The following is a 16,321-nucleotide window of genomic DNA, read 5'->3' on the forward strand; positions in this document are numbered from 1 at the left end:
TCAAACATCACAACTCTATTCCAGTCACAGCTCTGAGAGAATTTCATCTCTTTAGGCATATGAATGCTACAAAGGAAAAAATATGTTCATGTCATAAACATCACAAGGTATGAGGAATATAGATCTTTGGAGGGAAATGCATTCATCAGTTGTCATATCCCATAAACTGCACCAGGAGAACGGTCCACAGTGTCCATTCCAACACAGAAATTACTGTACAATCTACCTTCTACTTTGCACCCCAAGTACAAGTGGTCAGTGAGGATATACAACAATTCTACAGAGAAATCACTCAAGTGGATACATAAATGGGCCCTTTGGGGGTTAAATATGATTTTCAATAGTTGCACAATGCTACATTCATGCTACCAAGTTCACTGAATTGGGATTTGAGAAAGGAAGAACAGTTTGCCTGTCTCCAGTTAGGAGGTAAAAGGGTCAGAAAGGGAGAGAGTTTTGTGTCAGCATTTTAATCCTCCCACAACCATTTCCTTCTCCAGATAACATGACTTTGTGCTTTCAGTGCACCTCTGGCTCCCACCTCTCACCTCAGAGTTGGTGGAAGCTCCAATGTTAAACAGTAATTAGCATAAATTTGGGGTTCTTTTTCTTTTATATCTGGCATTTTCTTCCAAAAGCTACAGACTGGTGCCTGTTCTCCCCTTCACTGTAAGTCTGGCAAACCTGACTGAGTCCAGGGATGAGACGTGGCTACCAAAGCTCCCAGCCTGAGGGAGGCAACAGCCCACACCTGTCTGTGTGGCTTTCAGTGACTTTAAACTACCTCTCTCCACCCATTCCTCTCCTTACTGTATATACATTATTTCTTCAAAAGTTTTGCTATAAAACTGCTCTAAATGTAAAGGGTTCAGCAGTTCTAGTCAGCTCTCCCCAAAATCACAACCACAGGTATGGCACAGGGGAAGGAGGACTCTACAGATCAGAACACCAAGTTCTCTTTGTAAGTAGTTAAAAGAAGATTTGTACATGTATTTTCCTTCACTTCACAATCGACAAATTTGACATACCAGGAGATCAGGAAAATAAGGTAATCCTTCCCTGTTACTTCCTTTGCTTGTAAAAGAAATAACCTGTGTCACCTCCCAGAATTGCCAGTGAAGTACTATTTGTGCCCTGAAAGGACAGCAGAATGTGAAAAAAGCCCCATTCCCAAAACCAAAAAAGCACCCCCTTACCTAACCAAACAAAATAAATATTCCAAAAGGTACCATCAAATATCAAGTACAGACCTGGGCTCTCAGGCTGCTCTGACAGAGCCTGGGGTTTTCTCTGTCCTACACAGGAAGGGGTGAGCAGCTCAGACCAAGAAACAGGTCAGGGGAAAAGGGCTGGGTTATGCACAAACAACTGGCAATCAAGTGAACAGGGAAGAGTCAAACTCATGCTCCAAGCCTGTGCTGTGTCCCTCCAGAAGCATTTCTCCCAAATGCCTCAGTGCTCAGCCCCCTCAGAGGGGTCTCCACACAGGAAGAGAGCTCCTCTCCCAACACACAGCAAAACACTGGCATGAACAATTAATTACCATGGCTATTAATTTCTAATTCATTTTTATACCAAAGCGAGCCTGACGGAGGCTTCCCAGCCAGGTCCCGTGTTTCTAACCTAAAGTATTTCAGCAAAACTAAACTTCCATAGTTTTGCAAGCAGCAAAATATAAAGTAATGAAGTTGTGGCTAACTGGAGGAGAACTACACATTCGTGAGAGCACGTACAGGTAGTGCAGCACAGCTACTCTGAAAGGAACCAAACCAATGCAGCAGACATGCAGGGTCTGCTAACTTATGTTAAAACCATGTTTGCTGGTGATTAAATATGTCTACAGAAGATATATTACCATTCTGAATATATTTTCAAGCAGACCAAAAATACCTCATCTATTGGTTATGGTGTGTTATTTTTAACTAATTAAATATCAGGAGGGATTTTACCCCCTCCCTCGCTATAAAAATTGCACTTATTTTCTATTAAACAAAACAAACAAATGAACAAAAAAGAAGATATCAATTCTATATCCCAGTATATATTCACATGGAAACGGGATCATCTTGCTCTAAGCTTGCAGGAGTAGGTGTAGCAGTCCTTGCTCTCCAGGACTCCCAGCACAGAAAGTCCCACCACGACAACCCCCTGCTTCCTCTGTGCTCTGGTGACTTCTTCACTGTAGTGCATGGGTTAATTGGGTTTGTGTTTTTTTCTGTAAGAAAACCTGAGCTTCAAAAGTCTTTAAAAGGACCTGGAATCAAATCTGGCCCATTCTGACCCAAAACAGCTCAGTTCTGCCAGGAACTCCATCCTGTCCTCGTTTCACACAGCTCCTCCTGAGGCCGCACGGCTCGGACTGAGGCCAGCGAGGTGCCACTGTCACCCCCTTCCCTCCAGTCTCTCTTGGCCCAGGAGACTTTTCCTGCCGACACTTCCGAGGGCTCCTCCTTCCCTCCCTTTAGCACTGCTGCCTCCTGTAGGGCTGTGAAGGGCTCCCTGTGCCAATAAAAAAGTCTCTCTGCAATAAAGCATGACTTCTTGGACACTGGTGATGAGCTTCCTCTTGCAAAGTCTTCTCCAGCTCATAAAATGTCATCGTAATCCAACAGTTTGGAGTGCTGGCGGGTCTTCCAGAGGCGGTAAAGGCGGAAGTCAAAGTAAGTCTCAATCATTTGCTTACCTAGAAGTGAAACGAGGCAGAGGGGTCACACCCTGAAAGGAGCACGAGGCAGAGGTGACAGAACACAGCAGCACAAACCCGCAGCCCCGCCGCGGGCACAGGGACCCATCCACGGCACACGCTGACACTGCGCACGTGCAGGGGCCGTGAGAAACAAACATCTCTTTAGATCTCCTCAACCATGAACAGCTCCCTGCAATCCCTTGGCAGGGCTTGTCCCCGGGGACAGGAACTGAGCACAAAGTCTGTCTCCAGACTTTGACCGCTCTGCTCTGAGGGCTGAGGGAAGCTGGGGGCTGGAGATGATCAGCCACAGCCTGCATGAGGCACAGGGACTTCAGAGGCTGTAAACCAAGAGTTAACTCCTTGTAAAGAAACACTAAAAATAATTAACACTGAAAATTCAAATTTAAAAAATACCTATTCTTTTAAATGACCAGGCCAACCCTGTCCTGCTCCTGTCTGTGCTCCCAGCAATGAGCTCACAGCACACACCAGTGCCAGCTGTGCCCCCCAGCCCCTCTGACTGAAGGGGGTCTCACAGGCAGCCAGGAGGTGCATTTGAAAACACAAGGGCAAACAACCCTGCACTCAGACAGGGCTCAAGGAGGGGATTTTCACTTGTGAGGCCTGATTAAGATTAGTTTTAGATGACTTTGCAAAGGATTACAAGGGTACACTCTTAGTACATCCCAGACTGATCAAGGGGATAAATTCAGACGTATTCTTCAGCCCAGCCTCCTGAAAGCTCAGCTGCTCTAATGCCTGCACACAGAACCACTGCCTGGCCTGCTGAGCTGCCCACAGACCCAGGAATTTCTCTGCAAGCTGCTCCTGGACACATCCAAGCGTGTTTGCTCTGGGACCTGTGCAGGCACTGTGTGCAGCTGAACTGAGCATGCACAGGGACCTGAACAGCCTGGGCTGGAGGGAGGTGTCCCTGCCCATGGACAGGCTGGAACTGGGGGATGCTTAAGGTCCCTTCCAACCCAAACCAGTCTGTGACTCTTTGATTCTATGAACTCTGTGATTCTGTGAGCTCTGCACTCTTGAGCAGCAATGTGCTCAACTCCTGCACATTCCTGAGGGTGAAGGGAGGTAAGAAAAACCCATCAGTGCTGAGACCAGAGCTGTGGGCAGCAGAGGAGTGCCTACAGGTGAATCCAGCATGGTTTTACTGGCCAAGAACTACAGCAAAGATAAAAGAACATGGGCAAATTCAGAATCTGTCACTTGTGAAACTGCACTGTGAATTACTGACATTGACCAGTGAATAGGAAAAATCCTGTAGCTTCTTGAAATATCTTGACCTACAGGAAAAAAAAGGGAAAAGGGCTAGCATACTGAGCTGTAAAATGGTTCTGATGGGCCATATCCCAGTTGCTTACTGACACAATTCACTTGGTGCCAGTGGTTTCAGCTCTGGAGAAGAGACCCCAGCACACCTGGCTGCAGAAAAGGTTCTGCTCCATGTGCATTTTCCCCACAGACTCCCCATGCCCTAATAATGATGCATTCTCCTACACTCAGCCTGGAAAGCTGTCTCCTTTGCATTGCCAGGATCCTGGGAGAGGCCTCAGGCACAACAAACAGGGCATTTGAAATGTGAACATATGCAGGAACTGCAAGGGGAAAGCCAGGGGCAGCAGCTGAACTACACAAGGTGGTTACAAGCAAAACAAAGACCATGGCAGGACTTAAGGGAGTCAAAACTGTTTTTTCATGAAGATGTCCCCCAAAGGAGGCAAACTGGTTAGCAAGGTGTGTGTGTGTGTGTGTGTGTGTGTCTTTGTACAGGAAATAAATTACCTTGAGCTGATAGTTCAAGTGGAGACTCAAAGGCAACCCTATAAGGATTCATTAAGTTTTTCAGATTCTGAAATAGCTGAAAGGAAAACATATCAGAGTTAACAGCAGAAAACAGTTATGACTCCTGAGCAAAGCATTGCCCATCTTTCTTCTGGAAAACCTTCCACCCATGTTCTTTAAAACATCCATCTCACCAGTAAATAAATAAACCAAGTGCTTTGAACAACTGTTCTCCTCAAAGGTTCAGTTATTTGTCCTGCACATCACTAATCCTTCCTCCCCTGCCCCACAGTCCAGAGGGTTCTCCCACTCACAGCTCCCACAGGACAGGACAGCAGCACATTCCCAGCCAGCAGAAGAAGCAGGTTTAGAGCTCCCAGTGTGACTCTGGCCTACCTGGGCCCAGCAGACATTCCAGGGGTGACCCACAAGCTCCTACCTTCTCCCCATTGGGGTTTCCAAGAACATAGCAGCCCATGATGTGGATGATATTTGGTTCAGGATTGACTTTACTCATCAGCCGGCTCAACCTCTTCCAGAAGCTGAAAAAAACGGAACACATCATTAGAAAAAAAATCTCTCCTCATAAGCATGATTAATGCCAAGGATGTGTGCACACGGCACTCACACAGGGCCCAAGGTTTGTGTCCTGGGCAGGAAACTGCTCAGGAAGAGCCATTGGATCCCAGATAAGGAATAACAAGAACAGAGCCAGGGCCTGAGGAGCAGGTCCAAGTCATGTGGCAGAGAAGGAGGAACAGTCCATCGAGCCAAGGGAGCTCCAAGGTGAGGAGAAGGGAGTAAAGTCCCCCAGGAGTGCTTCTGGAGTGACAGTGTCACCAAGCATCCCCTCCAGCTTCCTCTCTCCCATTTCTATCAACAACTGCCCTTTCTGAACACGAGGGTTATCAGTGCACTGGTTCATTTCCAGGGCATGAAATCAGCAGGGAACAGCTGGAGAGATTGTTCTGAGTGAGACAATACAGCCCAGGCAGCTCCATGTCAGCCCGTGCTTGGTGCTGCTCCCAGCCACCCCCCCATTGATGTGTAGTGACTGTGACCAGGGACTTGGTGCCTGAGGGATGTGAAAAATGACCCCCTTCCCTGGGCAGAGGGCTGGAGCAACTCTGGGGAGCTCTAAAGCCCAGAAATTCCTCCATGGGTGTTCCAACCAGACTACAGCCTCAGCTTTCCTCAGCACTGCCTCCCAGGAACACACAAGCTGGATGGAGACGTTCACTTCCAAGCTCTCAAACTTTCAGCTGTGTGTTCACAACTTTCTGCAGAGCCCTGATTTATCAGCTTGGGAGCAGCTATGCCTGGGATGTGCTCAGAATTGTAGATATGCACACGTGCTGGAGAATTCCACAGCCAGTGTTTATGCCAAGGCATGAGATTGCTGAGCAGATGTTGATTTTAATACTCAGTTCTCATGCCAACAAAAAGTTGTGTAGGAACAGGTTGGTGTACATCCTCTCCCCCACAGCCAGGCTCTGTTAGCCAAGCAAGTTTGAGCCAGCACAAGCGAGTAGGCAGCAAAACAGGCAAAGCTTTACTCTCTGCAAGGAGCAGCAAAATTGCTCAGCACTCCCAGCTGAAGGTTGGCATGTTAGTGAAAAGCCTCCTCAGTAACAGGCTGGACTTTGAGCAGGCTTTGCAGAGACAAATTCCATTTCCCCCTGGCCAGAGTCAGCTGTGGGGGAACACCCTGGATTTCTGCCATAGTCACCAGCTTAGCAATGGTATCACAGCACCAGGGGCTCGAGGTGCATGTTCTCATTTCTGGTCAGCAGAGTTGTTTTTAGTAGAAGAAATTTTTTTTTTCCTCCTTTTTTGACAGTCTCTATCCACAGAGACACTAAGCAGACAGAAGTGCAAATCTCCTGGGGACAGGGCTGCAGCACTCCAGGGATGAGCTCAGCTCTGCCACCGTTGCTGTCACCCCTGAGTGAGCTGTCAGATGCTATTCAGTGCCTCCTCAGCCTCCTCATCCCCTGACCAAGCCACCCCAGCTCCCTTTACTTCTCCTGCTCCACCATGTGCCACAAACATTGAGCAAATCCAGCAGAGAAACACCATGCAAGCCCAGAACACAACACAGCCACTCACAGGATCAGATCTTCCTCCTTCTCCACTTTGGCGAAAGTGGCGACTTTGTTCTTTAACAAGTATAAGTGCCCGGGGCCTCCCTGCAAGAGACAGACAGACAGATGGAAACCCCTTTGCACAGGCCCTGAGGAAACAAACCCTGGATGCGTTTCCTGTCCTGCCCAGCCATTCCCAGAAGTGCCACAAGGGAGCAGGACAGCCCTGCACTGCGGACATGCTCAGGGAATTCACACACGGGCAGCGTGCTGGGGGCTGGATTCTCTGGTTTTTGCTGTTCCGTGCCCACATCACTCTAGAAAGGCACAATAATAGATTAAAAACGCCATTGTGGGTGGCTGGAGAGTAATAGGGAAGACTAGAAAGTCCCTGTCACTTGGGGATGCTGGGGGTGGGCAGAGGAGAAGCTGAGCACAGCAGGGACCGCAGGCCAGGGCTGGCACTGCAGAGGAACTGGACTTGGGCAGCAGGAGGCGTGAACAGACTGACACAACACCAGGAACATTAAAAGTCACAATCCCCACGTCAGTGTGCAGCAAAACTGCTCCTCTGCAGCACTGGGCACGTGGAGGGAGTTAAGTCAGGTCACCTCCCTCACTTCTCATGGCACAGCTGCTGGGAAAGCCCACAGCTGACCACCACGAGGAACAGCAAACTTGGGAAGGAAATCCCCAGCAACCCCCAATCCAGCAGGGCCTGGACTGTCCCAGCCACAGCTCCAGCCTGACCCTTCTCCTGCATCCTCTGGTCTCCAGCTCCTAGCTGAGCCACCTGCTAGTCTGGCCCACAACACACACCACTGTCACTGTCACACTGAAGCTGGATGGAAACTGTAACTATGACACTGCAAGTGCTTGTTCCTGTCTCTGGAATCCTTTCTAGGTCAGTGCTGATGCTGGTTTGTCTGGGGTTCCTTGAGAAAATCAGCCCAGCTCTTGACTTGGCCTCACTAAATCAGTTGTGATTTCCTGCTGTCACAGCAGCTTGACACTGCTCCATGTCTGGGAAATGGGAAGTGAAAGCTGTGCCTTGGCAGTGACTTTAATGGAAGATGACTTTGGAATATTGGTTCCTCTATGTCACTTTTCCCACAGAAAACAACAAATTTGTAACAAATCACCCAAGTGTTTAACAACTTTCATGTACCTGGCAAAATATCAGCATCTTCCAGATTTTGCAGCCTTTCCGATAAATGTTCAGTTTCTTCTCTATTTCCTCTGAAAACAAAACAAAACAAAACAAAACAAAACAAAACAAAAAAACCAAAACAAAACCAAAACCAAAACCAAAACCAAAAAAAAAAAAAAAAAAAAAAAAAAAAAAAAAAAAAACCAAACAAAAAAAAAACCCAAAATGTGTTGGAAAATATGAACCATGGACAAAGCTCAAAATTAATTTTATTTCTTTACACTTAGTCCTGAGGGCAGGAAGCTGGCAGGGGTGCTCAGTACCAAGGATGCTGTGGGAGCAGGAAATGTCAGCAGGTGACAGGGGAGAGAAGGGATGAAACAGCACCAGACACTGCTCTGTAGTGACCACAGCTCCAGAGCAGCCCCAGCCTTCCTGGGCCTCTGTCACTGCTCCCACTCCCCACCACAGGTACAATGAACAGGCACCTGCTGCCCCGTGCCTCAGTTTCCCTGCCACAAAGCATGAGTTTAGCACAGAAAACAGGCCACAGAAGTGAATGTTTATTACAGCAGCACATCCAAGAACAGCCAACTGACTGTAAGGGGTCACTGGGGTGACAAAAACATCTCTGTGAGTGGCAGCTGAAGCACAGGGCAGCTGAGTGACTTAAATATTGATGGTTACATTTGCAATGGGCAGGAGATAAGAAAAGGAGGCAACACTCACGTACCCAGGATGTCATCAAAGGTGGCGTGTTCATGGTCCTGGAAACCAAGACAGAAGATATATAAAGATTCACTGTCACTCCACCAGCTCCCTAATAATCACACAATCCCATTCCAAGGATGCTTTAAGAGCACGTTTACACCAGCTGATGGCTGCTGGTCACAGCAGCAGTAACCCTCACCCTAAATCACATTTCGGCACAGAACCTGAAGACTGAACAGTCCATGAAGATTAAATCCACCCAAAGGCTTGAAGTTGAAGCCTGCAGACACATCCAAAGCACAGACTGTCCCTCAGATGCAGTCAACATCAGCAATGCCTGTTTGCCTGTGTTTTGCAGCCAGACTCTGGCTTTACCCCTGTCCAAGGTGGCTGACAAACAGCTGCACTCCCAACACAGCTGCCTCTGCCACAGCAGGGTTATCAAGACCACAGAACAATCCTCCGAGGAAGAGAGACAAGAGTAGCAAGGCTAAACCCCAGCAGCACTGCCTGCTGCACACTGGCAGTGGTCTTGATGGGCTCCCATTCCCACCTTCCCTTGCAAATTAAGTGATTAGAAAAAGAAACCCATGACTCCTCACTGCTGTTTCAGACACCTGCTCAGGCCAGACTCCCAGGGAAAAGTCAGAGTTAAATGAATGACTGACAGGGATGCCCCACTGCACGCGGGGTGATGGGGTCGCTGGTTCACTGCTGAGCTCTGAGTGCTGCTTATCCCAAGGCTGAGCATAAGGAGGAGCCCTAAGCCTGGCAATGCCTGCCCTGCCTTCCCTTGATAATCCTCCCACACAGCTTGGCTGGGCCTGCAGAGCCCAGAGCCATTTTCACCCCACTTGACTGTTGCACCTAGACCTGAGCCCCCACAAAGCTACCCCAGACCCCAAAGCTGGGTTCAACACACCCCCAGACCCTTCCTGACAGCTTCTCCGAATCACATCAGCATTTTGGAGTCATCCTAACAGGAACTAGGGAAAGAAAAAAGTGTCTGTATAACTCGTGTTCTCATCCACAGCAGAACTGATTTACTTACGTAGAGGATGGGGATGATGGAGGGGTCGTCCCTGCGGATAATTGTTGGGACATACTCTGCTTTGGGCACCTTGGAAGAAATGAGCTGCAAAGGGGAAAAAAGGTGCAACAGCATGAGGAGAAGGCAGTAGAGTCTGGACAGAAGCACAAAGGCCATAAAATAGTGCCCTGTTCAGCTGGTCTCAGGTGTGACTCGAGGTAGCAGCTAACCCAGTCTATCCACATCCCAATGGAAGGTTTCCAGCCCAGAGCAACCCCAGGCCTGCCGAGTGCCCCTGAGTGTCACATGAGCACACAGCTCTGCCCTCAGGCTGGAACAGGCTGGGAAGGGGAGATTGGGGTGCACAGAGGATGGAGCAAGCATCTCGTGCACCACCATGGATGACTCCTGCAAAACCTCCTTTTGGCTGTAGGGGGTGTTCAGTGTCTGATGGGATCTGCATAGGATCCAGCCAAGGGCTGGCCCTGCACCAGGCACAGCAGGCACAGGGCTGCAGGTGTCAGACAGTGCCTGACAACTCTGGCTGAAGCCTCAGCTGGCTCCAGCAGCACCAGAGCCTGAACTCTTGTCATTCCAGGCCCCTCAGTTCCTCGCTGTCGGAGCAGAGCTGGCAGTGGTGCTCAGTTCTCTATTTTCAGGGTTAACAAGCCTCAGGCTGACTTGGTTCTGTGTTGGTGTCAGTCCTGCTCTGATTTAGACTACAGATCCCTCCTTCTAGTTTTCTTTCAATGCACTACCCCCAGCAACAACAGATCTGAACTCATGTCATGTCTTGGTTCATCTCTGAGTGTCTCACAAACACCTGAGGCTGTGCTTACACAACAGACTTCCCATGAAGATCCTGAACTTAGCAGCACTGAAAGGACAGGCAGAGCATGAGCTGGAAACTCTCACCATTATTTTTGGTGGAATAAAGTCTTCTCCGTCACATGCCATGGCTTCAAGTTCCTTTTCTGCTTCCCAGTTCAAGTCAAAGTCACCATCCAGAGTCCCGCAGGAATCCTGAAGGTCATGGCCTGCCAGAACAGAGGGAGCATTACAAGGGCAGATCAGCCTCCCCCACTCCATCCTGCCTTGGCAGCTTCCTCACAAGATGTGCAATGACACTCGTGCTCTCTTGTCACCCACAGAGTGACAGACACCACTCTGGGGCTGGTGTCTTCAAACAGACAAACACGTAACAAATGAAGAGTGCACAGAGAGCTCACATCACGTGTCACAGAACTTCATCACTCTTGCAGTCACCAAGCTTGGTTTTCAAATGCTAAGTCACAACAGTCACTCTGTCACTCCAGAAATGGGGAAGGAGACAGAACACAGACAGACTCTCTACACTTCAGCACTGCCAGGCTGATAAGCAAAAGTCCAAAGACTTCAAAGCTGGTCTCCTTGTAGTAATTACTGCTCTGACTACATCTTTTCAGGGATTATAAAGAAAATCTGACTTGTTGGTCAGACTGATCCTGGCAGAGAAGTCTTAGAGCGTGCGTGAGGACAGCTGCAACAAACACAGTCATATTGCAACAGTAGACTTGAACTTGCTCTCCAAATCGACCTTACCTGTTGGCCTTCAATGCCTCCTGGGGAAAAAAACATCTGGAAGGAATATAATTGACCATTAAAGGTTAAAAACAGAGATGGTTGCTGGACTGAGGAAATAGAACCGAGGTGCCACTGTTTGTGCCTTTGGGGATGTCCAAGTGTCGCTGGGCAGTGCCCGGAGCCTGTGTGAACCACGGCTTTTCCATGGCTTTTCCATGGCTTTTCCATCCGCCTCCGGGCAGCTGAGGATGGAGGGAGGAGTCAGACTGCCAAACAACAGGGTCATATTGTGAACCTGGCCTTTCATACACCTCCCCTTGCAACCTGGGTCTTCTGCACCTAGCAGAGCCAGATCTCGCGCTTACCTGGTAGATCAGGTCATTTCATTAGTGAAATTCACTTCAACATGGGCAAACTCATATCCACCAAGCTCCTGCCTACAGGCTTGCAATAAAATCTGTGTAAAACAGCCATTTATAAGAATACAGATGCTGGCATTCCTTCCTGTAAATGAACACAACAGCATCTCAGTCCCCTCAAGCAGAACATGGCAGCATTACTGGGGATTCCCAGAGGGATTCCTGGCAGCCCAAATGAAGATCAGATTGCCCCAAGCTATCACCTGTGCAGGAAATCAAGCTCCATCTCATCAGCTGTGCTCTTGAGCTATTTCCAGGCTAGGAAAGAGCTCAGAAGGGGCTCCTGCATGGGAAGCCATGTTAGCCCCACTATGGTGAAGGCAGCCTTGGACTGGTGAGTTTCCAGAGAGGTTGTTTTGGTGCCAAGAGGATAAGGGATGATGGGAACACAGGGCTGTAAGAGAGCTGTACCACTGGGTACCCTTCAGCAACTGCTCAATAATCTGAGGTTGGATGAGTGGTGCTCTACAAATAAATACAGGTACACACAGATGGACAGGTACATACACCTGGAGCGTTACCTGCTCCGATCTCAGGAAACTAAAAAAGGATCACAGACAGGACAGAGGGCACAGAGGAGTTACTCCAGTGGGACCCCAGTCAACAACTGCTGGAGGGTTTGCCCACAGGAGGAAGCTCAAAGGACTCGGAACTCACTTTCTCGAGAGTCATGGAAGGAATCAGCTTTGATGGGAGTCGGGTCACTCCAGGACCTGCTGAAGCTCCTCTCACGCCGTTCGGCAAATGCTAAAGGATAAAACCAGAGCACGACATTATCAGATCCCAAAACACCTCTGCTGCTGCCAGCAAACAATCATCCAGCAGATTGCCACGAAAGCCACACATTACAGACTCCCCTGGGCTGGTCCTTCCACTTGGCAAACGTGAGTCCTTTCCACACAGCAGAGACAAGTGCCCACTTGTGCACAGGATGGGACATGGAACACAAAAAAAGGACAACACTTGATGATCTCTCCTTAAATCCATACAGCTCAAACCTCAATTTAACCATGGCCAGTCTAGTGTCCCAGTGTAAGTGCTCAGATTCCAAGGCCTCACAGAGATATGCACTGCACAGCAAATGACACCTGCATGGCCAGAAGGCAGCTGTAGCTCTCCACTCATTTCTCCCTTCATATTGGCATCCCAGTCAGAGTTGGACCAAACAGCAGGGAGAGGATGTCTCTGGAAAGCTCATGCTTTCTACATTTTGTTGCAAAAGAGGAAATCCTTCAGCCTTTGCTTGCCTGCACTCTTGTGAGCACTACTCATGGCTTTTTTCCCTCCCAAGGAGTGCTGTATTGTTTGCACTGGCATTTCTCAAGCACAAACCAGGGAGCTTGGCTCAGACGGCTGCACCGCAGGCAAATTCCTGGGAACTGGCAACCACCATGTCTGACTTGGCAAGCCCATGTGAGAGCCATTATGCCAGGATTAACAGCCACCTATGGGCACTAATACCTATTTCTGGTGGCAGACAGAGTGTGCAGCAGGGAACTGAGTAACAGCAGCACAGGAATTCACAAGAGCAGCCTGTCCCCTGCTGAAGTGTGGCCAGGGTGGGTGTCTGGGGAGACAAACCACATCTTCAGTTCTTCACGTGATCTCCATCCTCAGCTTTGAGATAAACCCAGGCAATTAGCTACTGTGCACAGAAAGAAAGCTTTGAAAACATGACCCAAGAGTTCCTGAGGCAGAGGCACGCCTGAGTTTCACGGAGCTAAGTCCTGTCCACATCAGGCAGTGCTAACTCAGATGCCAATGAAAGGGCAAGCTCTTTGCTGATCACTTCTCACAGCACATGAGAAAGGAAAGAATGCAAACGGAACTCAGCAATGCTTTGCTGTGAGCACTCTGTGCACGATGCTTGGCCAGAGGGTGGGAAGAACAAGATCCTTTCTCTTCTGGAGCAATCCTCAGCTCCCAGGAGCAGGTTACACCACTTTCACAGCGCTAAGGGAGTCACCCAACCAAGTTTTGGAGGATTATTGCCTTCACCAGGGAAAGGGAACTGCAATTTTGCAGGTCTAAGAGGTGATTTCTTCCCCAGTGAGGCATAACACTCCCTGATTTGTCCCTTGCTCCAATCTCTTCTATGATCCTCTTCTTTCTTCTTTCCACCATCATCTCAGTTCCCACCAGACAACTCTCCCCCAGGGCCAGCTGTGGAGATGACAGTGGGACGGGGCAGGAGGGGACAGCCAGCAGTCTGTGTCATGGAGCCACAGCTGGTCACAGCTGCAGAGAGAGGCCAGGCAGCTCTGCTGGACTCGCAGCTCAAGTTCTCCTCACTGGCCTCCACCCCAGTGATCACCAAAATCCATACAGGGGACAAGGATGCTGCAGCTTTCCTTCCACGCCTTGCACCAGATATGTCCCACACCCACAACAGAGGGTCCTTGGGAACAGCCTCCAGGCTGCTGCAGGCATCCACATGTCCTGGACACTTGCAACCACCTGGCCTTCTTGTTTGTAGGGTAAAATGGCACCAACAGGTCAATTCCTCTCTCCAGCCCAAAGCCAGATCCTTTCAACCCACATTTGCATGTGACAGAATTTCCACAAACCCCACCAAGCCCAGCTCCTCACAGCCACACTTCCAGGTGCTCACTTACTTTGTGCTTTAACCCTTCGGCTCCCCACCATGCGGAGGTGCTTCCGAAAATTCCTAAAAGAAAGGCCAAACACAACCTTTGAGAAAGGTGACAAGAAGCAACACCTGGGCCCAGCAGGACTGTGAAAACAGGGAGGAAGAAAATAAAATGGGGATGATGGCATATTTCCTTCCAGGCATTCCAAAGCTGGAGACCAGGTCCCCAGCCTGCAGTGATTTAGTGCTGCGATGGTGATGTTCATTGAGTGGGGCTGTTCTGAGCTCTCTGGGCTGGTGGTATTGGGCAAGTGGGGTCCCACAGGGCAGCCCCCTGCTTATGGCTGCTTTCCCTTTTCTCTGGTTAAGCCTCACCTGTGCTGTATTTGCTGAGGACACCCATGCTGCCCGTGCTGGCAGTGTTCCCTCTTTTCCTGGTAAAGAGCAGTAATTGCTCCCCGCTCTTCAGCAGAATGTGGGTGCCCAGGCTCTGCACACTCGTGGCTGTGCTCATTCCCAAACACAGCAGCTCCTAAAACCCTTCCTGTGCTGTTGGTAACCATGCAGCCCAAGAGCCCAAGTGCTGCTCTCCAGGCAGGGCTGGTGAGGACCAAAGCAGGTTCTTCCTCCTCGCCCAGCAGGTCAGTGATGCTGCCTGTCCCCACGGGCCTGCTCTCCCTGTGTGCTGCCCTGCCCTGGCCTCACAGGCAGGTCCAGAGGGGCTGCAGAGCACACAGCTCCAGGGGAAAGCCCTGGGGAGCAGCTACACCCCTGAGTCAGGTCTGTGTGAAACAGAATGTGCTGGCCACTCCTCAGAGGCCATGGGAAAGGGACTCTGTTCAGCCCCTCTGCGTGCAAGGGACCAGTTTCTCTTAGTTTCTCATCACTCACGAGGCAGGAACAGGACAGGAACAAACAGGACACCAGAAGAGACAGGGAGAAGCAGCATCAAGAGCAGTGTCACCTCTCCATGAACCCTATTTAGTGACTGTGGCTTCACCCCACAGTGCAGCCCCAGGATGACAGAGAGCCCATGCACTGGGCACCCTAGAGTGGGGGAGCCTTCCTGGATTCCTTACGGCCCCCAACACACAGGGCAAACACCAGGCAACAGACACCACAGCTGGTGAAAGGGGTAAGTCACAAGTTGTCTGGCTCACACACAAGTTAGTGGGATGAATAAGGACATGGTACAACCATGCAGATGCTTTAGCAAACTGACTGGACCAAAAGACACTTCCAGCACTGACAAGAAGTTGTTCAGAGAAATTTGGATACATCTGCTCCTGTTCAGGAGATCCACACAAACACAGTCCTCATGGGAGAGCACTGCCCCCACATCACCACCTGCATTTCCCCTCTTTGGCCTGGGAGCCCTTGTTGTCATCAGGCTCCAAATTCAGCAAGAAGCAAAACCAGCAGCTGGGAGCAGCATTATTCCGTGCCAAACTTCTGTCTACACTTGGGCTGTTAATGTTCCCCAAAGATTTATTTTGTCTCTACTTGGGTACATGAAGATTCACTGCTGTGGATCAGACAAGTGCCCCGTTAGGCACATCCCTGGCCTGGCTCTTTGTACAAAGCCTTCTGGGTGCACCATCACTGATAACTGGGTTTGTCTTACAGTGCATTCGATTAAAATCCAAATAAATACAACATTTCAAGGGAACCAGGGCTGTTCTTTACACAAAAGAAGTCTCAGACATATGTTATATGGAAATCTTTATGGTCTGTTGTGAGCCTGAGATCATATCACACACTGACCACCAATGCTAATTGCCCAAGGCCACTGTCACATCCTTTGGGCTTCTGGCATTTTGGAGTAAAACCCACTTTTCTTTTAAATGCTCAGAAGTCCTCTTCACAGAGGAGTTTCTTCAGGCCCTGGGGGAAGAGGGGTAAAGCAGCCTTTGCCATAGAAGAAGGTTGCTCCCAGGTGTCTGGACAGCTTGGGCTCTCCCATAAGAGACCTAAATACCATCTCCTAAACTCTGCTGAGAGCAGCTCCAAGGAGAATCCAGCTGTTCAAGGTTAACCACTGCACTAAATACTCACAAAATGGGACAAAGGCCTTTTGCTCCATCTATTTTCTTCTAGAAAATACTGCACTTTGGAAAAGAAGTGAAAGTCTGGGACTGCCTCCTAATGTGGCCATGCTGTGAACAACTAGATCCTTCTGAGGGCTTCTTGCAGCTGCCTGGCTCCTCAGGCTCCTCTGTGCCTGCATGTCAGCATGACAGGACTGGCCCTGGGAAGGCTGCAACCAGCTCTGTGAGCAGTGG

At 49.5% G+C, this 16,321-nt stretch overlaps 1 protein-coding gene across 3 annotated transcripts in view; it reads right to left on the reverse strand.

Annotated features, from left to right (window-relative positions):
• NSMF (NMDA receptor synaptonuclear signaling and neuronal migration factor) overlaps positions 1-16,321 on the reverse strand; it is a 45,046-nt gene continuing 28,725 nt past the window's right edge. For 2 of the 3 annotated variants that reach the window (XM_053996636.1, XM_053996638.1), the window contains 10 exons: positions 14,065-14,117; positions 12,107-12,196; positions 10,383-10,504; positions 9,489-9,572; positions 8,460-8,493; positions 7,745-7,815; positions 6,602-6,681; positions 4,932-5,034; positions 4,493-4,568; positions 1-2,683 (listed from right to left, as the gene is read on the reverse strand). In XM_053996636.1, coding sequence (XP_053852611.1) covers positions 2,586-2,683; positions 4,493-4,568; positions 4,932-5,034; positions 6,602-6,681; positions 7,745-7,815; positions 8,460-8,493; positions 9,489-9,572; positions 10,383-10,504; positions 12,107-12,196; positions 14,065-14,117 — 811 coding nt within the window. In that variant the 3' untranslated portion in view covers positions 1-2,585. The remainder of the gene's footprint in view (positions 2,684-4,492; positions 4,569-4,931; positions 5,035-6,601; positions 6,682-7,744; positions 7,816-8,459; positions 8,494-9,488; positions 9,573-10,382; positions 10,505-12,106; positions 12,197-14,064; positions 14,118-16,321) is intronic. The other variant, XM_053996637.1, reaches the window with a different exon arrangement.

Source organism: Vidua macroura, chromosome 21, assembly GCF_024509145.1.
Source record: "Vidua macroura isolate BioBank_ID:100142 chromosome 21, ASM2450914v1, whole genome shotgun sequence".
Classification (NCBI taxonomy): domain Eukaryota; kingdom Metazoa; phylum Chordata; class Aves; order Passeriformes; family Viduidae; genus Vidua; species Vidua macroura.